This window comes from Ricinus communis, chromosome 10 (assembly GCF_019578655.1).
Source record: "Ricinus communis isolate WT05 ecotype wild-type chromosome 10, ASM1957865v1, whole genome shotgun sequence".
NCBI classification, from domain to species: Eukaryota; Viridiplantae; Streptophyta; class Magnoliopsida; order Malpighiales; family Euphorbiaceae; genus Ricinus; species Ricinus communis.
In genome coordinates this window covers 8,137,806-8,145,951 of record NC_063265.1, presented here as the reverse complement: position 1 = coordinate 8,145,951, position 8,146 = coordinate 8,137,806, and the positions used below count along the sequence as shown (strand labels likewise).

Below are 8,146 nucleotides of genomic sequence, written 5' to 3'. Positions count from 1 at the left end.
ATACAATTATGTACTAGAAGTAATTTTATTGCCTTGCTGCGTAGTTCGGGGTTTTTGCTCTCTTATTCTTCCAAAAAAAAAAAAGTAATTTTATTGATTAATATTTTCTCCCTTCAACTTTGAAAAACTATTTTTTATTTACATAAAAATATAAAATTTGATTTTTCAAAGCAATAATATTATCTTTAACTATTCTTTTACTAAAGTAATTTTAATAATAACATACGGTAATCTAAATATTATAAATTTGTCAAATTATTTATATCTCAAAAATTTATATAAAATAAATAACTTTTTATCTATAGTAATTTATAATTTTAAAATTAGATAAATAAAATTAATTACAAATATTGATATTTATATTAATAATAAAATATATTTTAAATATTTAGTTATTAAATAAATAATTAAAAAGAAAAAGTGATCAATACTTTCAGACGGACTAAAAAGAAGAGTCTTATTTTCACTTGATAAGGTTTTAGAGATAAAAGCATCTTTTGTGTAGAATATAAAAGAAATTATTAATTAATACGACTATATACTAATCAAAGAGGAGGAGTTAATATTTTTATTTTCACAAGTTTTGTATTCATGAGTATTCCATCTCCCACGAACAGATCATAGCTCACTATTATTAATACACCTCTCCGTCCATCAATTTAAAGGATTATCGGATTAAAACCAAAAAAGAAATTGACAAAGGAATTTTTTGTTTTTTTTTTTTCCCACCGGACACAATCAATTAAAACCTGAGATTGCTGCTGATAAATCTCGAACCCATTCCTTTTTTTTTTTAGCTTGATGCATAATGCGAAAATGTGGAACTCGGCTTGGTTACAGAGCTAAATCTATATAATTTTTGTCACAATAAAACAAGAAATTTATAAAATTAAAACTCATTTAGCAATTCTATTCAATTTGATAGATTTTAATATAGTCATAAGCAATTTCGTATATTTGATTTGAAGATAAAATTTCAAATAAACATTTAATTTAAACCAAGCATATTAAATTTAGACTAAATATATAAAACTTAAATTTACAAATAAAAAATATTATAAGATATTATGAGATTCAATTATTTAATATACTCACATCACAATTAACAAATAAACCCAAGTGAAAGACATTTATGCATAATATGAACTTTGCACAATGGCAGTCGAGGATATTTATGTATACAGACTATTAAATCAATATAAAGTAAAATTACAATCTGCATTCATATCAATATGTTGGAAAGAATTATGCTAAGCTTTACAAATTCCTAATTCTGTGACTGCTAGTCAATACCATTAAGTGACTAAATTTGACTGGCAGCGGCTTATCAAAATATCCATCAACCTGCCATATCCTACTGAAACATAATCCAATGATGATAATCAACTAAGCAACCCCTTCCCTCAATCCATTATTCTAAACCCCTATAAATCTATATTCTTGCGCAACTTGATAACATCAAAATTACCAATAATGGAAAAGAAAAGAAACAAAAGAACAGGCCAGTACAGGGAAGTGGGCGGGTAGGTGCAGAATTAGAACAAATAACCTCATACTATCTTATAAAAGTAGACAGTGGGACTAAGTATCAATGGAGGCACATACATGCTTAGTCCCACTGTCAATTAACCTTAGTCTCATTGGCAGGTAAAAGAGAATTGCACAAGAGAGGTAGATGTCAAATATAATCCTCTCTGAGCAAATCAGCCCCCATCTCATTCCAAGCAGGGGAGATGGGGGTGATCACATTATCGTTAAACGTGCCTATGAACATTGACAAACAGACAGGAAAAACAATAATTAAGATCTTTGTAGAACAACATGTGGAGCTTACAACTCTAAAGCCCTCAAGGGGTAGGCAGAAACCAGAAAGTAACTTCAAAAGATTTTGTTTGAACAGCAAACTCATTTCTACTCGCCCACAGCAACAAAAGGGAGTCCCCTGACAAGGTAAAGGAAAGATATGTTATTTCTGCCCTGATCAAATTCAGGAGACGAAAATTGCATTATCAAGCCAAATACAATACAGTTTTTTAACAGAAACATCTGAGAGCATTGCTGAAATGGTAGAAGAAGCTAAACAATCAAATTTGGAGAAAACTAGAAACCACTTCGCCTCTCTAGCAGTTAAAAAGACTATGAAATATAAATAAGTAAATGTTATGCGCAAAAGAAATTTACCAGCCACTATGCCTTGAAAAATAGTCATTATCCAGAGAAATGGCAAGAGCAACAGCTACAGCTCTCTCAGACAAGGTCAAAGGACGGGCAACTTCCAATTCTTGAATCTGCAATAGAAAAGAAGATCACCAAAAAGATATTGAATACCAAGAAAATAGGGTAGAAATTAACAAGTGACTTTCTGATTTGGTATTTACCGCAGCAGCAGGACCGGTCTTCGAACTGGGATCAGAACTGCCAAACCTTATCACATACTGACCAGCATCAGTAAAGATCTGCACAGTATTTGAGAACCCGAAGAATTAAATTATAAATACTTTAGTTCTTAGAAGCAGATATGTTTTACTATAAAATTGAATGAACCAAGTAATTCTTGCAAGAATAATTAACAATATTATGTTGCAAAGAGCAGAGACAGACCTCAAATCCAAAACCCCTCCAGTCACGATCTATTTGAGCTAGAACTTCCCCATTAATGTCCTTCAATGTAAATGTCCAATTCCATAAACCGGGGTTTTCAACCACAGCAAATTGCTGATTTCTGAAAATAACACCATTAGCTCGGATACTCTAAATGTAAATCAAAATCGTGGGTAGTTGAATTGTTGAAATTACCCAAGGTACAAATCATATATCCTCCTCCAAAGATGCCACCGTCTATGAACCACACCAACTTCCTGTAATGGAACACATATTTGACACTTTCAGTTACTGAACTGCAGTTTTTTCGTACCCAAAGTTTTTTGTTGCTATTTGAAGCCACTAAGCAATAAAAGTTACATACTTTACCATCAATCTCTGCATAAATTGAGCTTGTTACCCACCAAAATGGCCGCCGGACCTAGATGAATTGAAAAGAGCTCTTTAGATAATCAGCAATAAATCCAAAACTTAAGCAATAGCAGGCTACATAGTTCAACAAAAGGTGTTGACAAAGTCCTCACCCTAAACAGCTCATTACCCATAGCATCCATTATGTAAGCAACAAAAGGGCGCCTCAGACGAAGCAACTGCAAAAAACACAGAAGGCATCAGAAAATTGGTATATTGTAATCTAAGCAACTTGAAAAACAAATTGAACACAGAACAGTACAATAACATGAATTAAGTCAATATGCTTATTTCCTGCAAGTACATAATACCAAGATGGTACTTGAATAGTTAATAATGCAGCAACACAAACAAAGGCCAGAATTCAAAGAATCCAAAGTATATAGATAATACATATTTTATCACTCAAGATCAATATAGAAGATTACTATCAACCAAGTACCAAGTATCCTGGTTCAACTTACTATAGTTTTAAGCCTTAATGCTACTTTTTCATGCAGATAAACAGAGTTTTGATAACTTTTGCCCAGTCTCATTATCTCTGTTCACTTGGGCCTTCTTCTGTTGTTTTCAGGCCCTATCAGGGAATTGTTTTAAGAATATTGCAACATGTTCATCCTCAGCTTGTTCTGAATTATAGAAAAATTAATCTGTTCAAAAAGTCTGGCTTGAATTACCAATAATTTAATGAAACATAGCATCCTAACCCTGCAACCCTGTTGTCTCTCTAGCACCTAATGCCAAACTCATAAGACTCAGTGAGACGCAGAAACCGTTGTACAAATTTTCCCTTTTCTGACCTATAGGGTTGAGTAAGAGGCTTTAAATCTGTTTGAGAACCTCCAGAATCTCAACTTGAGGTTGAATCCTACACTTCCCTTTGGGTTTCAAATGAAGAATTCATCCTGGTAATTGCCTAGTACATACATAATTAAGGGTCTACAAATGTTTGGTATTAGCCAGGTGATCTAAAACCCTCAATACCATGTTAAACCAAGAAATAAGAAAACTTCACTTAATATAAATTGAGCTAGAACTGAGCAGAGACTCTTGATTGAGATATGGGGTGGACATACAACATAACAGTTTGCAAAAACAGGAACTTTCAGGGCAAAAGGTGCTTGCCAACATTCCAACATCCATTCTCTAACATCTGGCCTTAATATTTGCAACCAAATTCTCAACTACCTTAATGCAGCTAAATATGTGGAAATTATACCTTGCAATGGGAGGCTGGAGACCTCCTGCATTACTAATAAAATATAGTCAACCTAAAAGCACATACTTGTAAGCGAGGGCCAAGAAAAGGTTTTACTTCTAACATATATTCTAGGCTCCACTTACATTGCTGATTGATAGAGGGAACCTGACTCTCCACATACACTAATTGTTTTCTACATTGCATTTCAAAATAAATAGGCATGAATTGGTAAAAGAGAGCAACCTGCATGAAACAAATTTAGCATTTTATGGATTTATTGCTATCATTGGCAATTTTAGGGAAATAGATTAATCAGCAATGCATATAAGATAAGCTCATAATCTAGTAGAACCACCCAAGAAAATGCATTCATCATATGATAATCAACAATCAAACGAGGGGGAAGGAGGAGGAGATAGAATTGAGTGGGATGGATACCTGCCTAGCAAGGACATTACTCTGCTCGCGAATGAAACCTACAGGCTGCAACAGCAATAAATCATCCTGTTAATACCCAATTTTTTTCCCAAATGAAGATATCATTCATTAAAGAGAGAAGCATTGTTAAAACTCAATTATATTTGTAGAAAAAATGCAAGTATTAGTAATTACTTACCGACTGGGGGTAACACACATCTACCATTGCATAACGGTTTTCCTGTAATAAGTAAAAAATTAATAATTACAAACTATGATACCAAAAAAGACCTAAAACAGTATATCTTTAAGAATAGGAATCCATGTTAATAAAAAAAATGCCTTACAAATAAATTCACATGAAAATCTGCAAAAGAAAAATCCATTATAATAAGCCTACTTTAAGTTGTTCAAGAATAGAGAAGTAAAGTTTCTCAACCATTTTCCTTAAAATCTGTCAGTTCTCTACAGCACAATTTCATAAGCAATTCTTGTAAAATCCAGATGAGACAATCACCAAGAAGAGAAAACATGTCAAGAAAAATCGTGTAGAGCTTCTGAGCGAACCACAATCACCCAACCGAAATATCAAGTATTTGGGCTCCTACTGCTAACATTTTCAATGCTGATTTGCGAAGAAATAAGAAAAGCACAGTAGGCAAGTTCTACAAGATACTGCAAAAATTAAGATGGTCCTTACATGGTTAGGGACAAATTAAAAAAATCAAGGTCTCTGGTGCAAGTGCCTATTAATTTTGCAGTAGCCTACTTGTTTACGTTTCTCTGTGTTAGCAGCTAGGTAAGAGGCTTAGTGGATCTGATTATTACTATCACCAATTTTGAGTTAATTTGAATGGTCTAGTTTCCAAATGCTGATGTAGTTTTCTAGCAAGTTCACTTAAGAGTTATTATTTAATACTCTATGGACAGCAAAACAAAATAATTATAAATATCAATTTTCAAGATTTCTGTGCTAAAACTGAAGGCCAACTCCGGTCTTTAAACCCCAAATTCCTATTCTAAACATCTCCATAGACCCTAAAATCCAGTTTTCCCCTCTTGCTACTGCAAAATCTCCATAAGCCAAGATTTTCTCCTTTGTAAGGACGAGATAGATGACAGATGACAGCTTCAATGCATAGCTTTAACCATATTGTATTAGCAATACTACAATTAAAACAAGAGAAATAATACAGCAAGACTACATGCACCATCAGCCAAATAACACACTGTTTGCTGGTTCTAAGCAATATCTCAAATTCCAGTATAGAAAAATCAATTACAAAATTGATTGATTGCAATTTCTGAAATTTTTGAATTAAAGGAAAAGTCCAATACAGACATATTCTCATGCAGTTTTGACCTAAAATATGTCAGAGCATCTTTAAGTTGACTAAAATAGAATATGCAAGTTAATACCGTGTGGTTTTATAAGCTGAATGCTCAACTGACAAAATAAAACCAGTCAGCCATCAAGTTAGACATGTATGAGGAAACAAGCCAGTGTAGGGAAAGGTCACCTGCTCAAAACCAAGTACCAGATTTGCCCACTCAATATCCCTGGTAATCAGCAAATTGGACCTAGCAAGAAGAGGTGCAATCTTGGCCTGCAAAAATTGAAAAAAAGAAAATAAGAGGAAGTCACTTGCATGTCATACCTTGATAAATATTCATTTGCTTATTGAATACAGCTTAACTTCAAGATAAAGAGGACCAAGTTACCTAAGACAAGCACACAACAAAATTATATTGAACCAAAACTCTAGCTCATTGTCAGTGAATCTTTGTTAAGGGGAGTTCTCGTATGCAAAACTAATTTTGGTACAAACAGGCAACTCAGAAATAACCACACGTCTTAATCTCACGTCCTCAAGCACACATGATAGATGATTCAAAAGGAGAAAAGGATAGAGAAGAATTGAAAATTCCACTCGCATTAAGAATGCAATTAAATTAAATTGAATTTATATTATAAAAAAAAAAAAAGTCCTCTGCAGACACAAGGATATCAAATTTTGCCAATTATTAAATTGATATAATTTTCCACATATAAAGATAATCCAGAATCTCTTGCTACAACTCATAATCTTTACCACATTCAGAAGGTACTTCATCAGTTATTTCTTTCCACTTCTCCCACATTCTAAGGCAGTGCAACATTTCTTTGTTTTTCAGAACAATAAAAAAAAAATGAGCAAGTTACTGGTTGGAACTTGTCCAGACATAGGCACACACATTAAAAACAATTTAAGATAAAACTTCCAGTTAGCAGTCTCAGCAGTCCATCGCTGAGATGCTATAAATAAAAGCGAGCTTAATGCAATTCAGTGCTTCATAATAAAAGCACTATCACAATAAACTATAACAAAGATGGAACTCACTTCCTCAGGAGAATTAGGCTTCAAGAAAGCAGAAACAGATTGACTAGGAGGAGGTAGGTCAAAAGATCTTTCTTCTCTCATATTTCCACCTGAAAACTGTCTTGCAATTGGATGTTGAAAGAATCTATGTCTATCATATACCGCATCACTACCATGATTGTCATGCTTAGCAATCTTTTTTCTTCTTTTCCTTATTAATTTTTCCAATTTCTTATCTTCAATCCAAAGCTGTGCAAGCAAATTTCTATTCAATTGAGCATCATTCTCAACACCGCGCGAATATCCATTCTTTTGCTGTGAAAATATTGCTGCAGCTGGTGACCATCCTTTTTGAGATTGTTGTTGGTGTTGCAAGCAATGAAGACTTCGAAACGTTTCAGCGCTGGGGATTATTCTATGTTTACTTAAGCTAGATATTGCAATTTTGTTAAAGAAACGACACCGTCGTATCCGATTCATCCCGAAAGAGGCCTGCAGAAAATTGATTTTAAACAGTGCACTAAAGATTTTAACAGATTCATAATTTCGATACAAGAAGAAAATACATTTGGTTTTTCTTTTACATATTTTTTTCTCTGATTTCTCAGCAACCAAACAGAAATTAAGTAATATGAAGCGAAAAGAAGAGGAGAGTTTTGCTTACTGCTGTTGCTTCTTTCTTGGAGCTATGTCAGTGTGCTGTTCTTCAAGTTGAAAAAGAAAATAATTAAAGGAAAATGAAATAAAATGTCTCTTTCTTTCTTTCTTCTCTCTCGGCTTCTTGCTGATTTTTTTTTTTATTTTAATTGTGAAAAGCGTGGATCTGATGTGGACGCAAGTGATGATTTTGGATTGTAAAAGCCAATAGTTGTTCGACACCGTCTGAAAGAAGAAAGAGAGGGTACCACCATTAAGTGACGTGGCAAGAACTAACGCTCGCCGTCCTTGCCTTTTTCTTCTTCTTTTTCTTTTTTCTTAAACTCCTTTTCCATTTTTCTACTCCAAAGAAGTCTCAAATTACCCCTCTTTTACTATTTTTTAGTGGGATTAACATTTTCTTTTTTTTTATTATTGAAGTGGGATTAAAAATATTTAATTGAGAATGAAATAAACTAGTATATTATAAAATCATAATAAAAATAATAAATAAAACAAT

General features: G+C 33.2%; 1 protein-coding gene across 1 annotated transcript; it reads right to left on the bottom strand.

Moving 5' to 3' along the window:
* Nucleotides 1-1,535: 1,535 nt before the first annotated feature.
* On the bottom strand, nt 1,536-8,086 carry LOC8283064 (altered inheritance rate of mitochondria protein 25). The gene is made up of 12 exons (XM_015719673.2): nt 7,655-8,086; nt 7,012-7,482; nt 6,151-6,237; nt 4,830-4,871; nt 4,652-4,696; nt 3,126-3,191; nt 2,966-3,022; nt 2,797-2,858; nt 2,602-2,722; nt 2,379-2,456; nt 2,182-2,288; nt 1,536-1,942 (listed from the first exon to the last, which is right to left on the bottom strand). The coding sequence occupies exons 2-12, from the start codon at nt 7,468-7,470 to the stop codon at nt 1,912-1,914; spliced, it is 1,155 nt and encodes a 384-aa protein (XP_015575159.1). The 5' UTR covers nt 7,471-7,482; nt 7,655-8,086; the 3' UTR covers nt 1,536-1,911.
* Between the last annotated feature and the right edge of the window lie 60 nt (nt 8,087-8,146).

What these genes read in the sequence shown, in the direction of transcription:
- LOC8283064 (XM_015719673.2), bottom strand. Translation starts at nt 7,470, where the DNA reads ATGAATCGGATACGACGGTGTCGTTTCTTTAACAAAATTGCAATATCT. An exon ending in TGGGTAATGAGCTGTTTAGG is followed by an intron (nt 3,023 to 3,125) that starts GTGAGGACTTTG and finishes CAATTCATCTAG; the next exon opens with GTCCGGCGGCCATTTTGGTG. An exon ending in TTTTCAAGGCATAGTGGCTG is followed by an intron (nt 1,943 to 2,181) that starts GTAAATTTCTTT and finishes TTACCTTGTCAG; the next exon opens with GGGACTCCCTTTTGTTGCTG.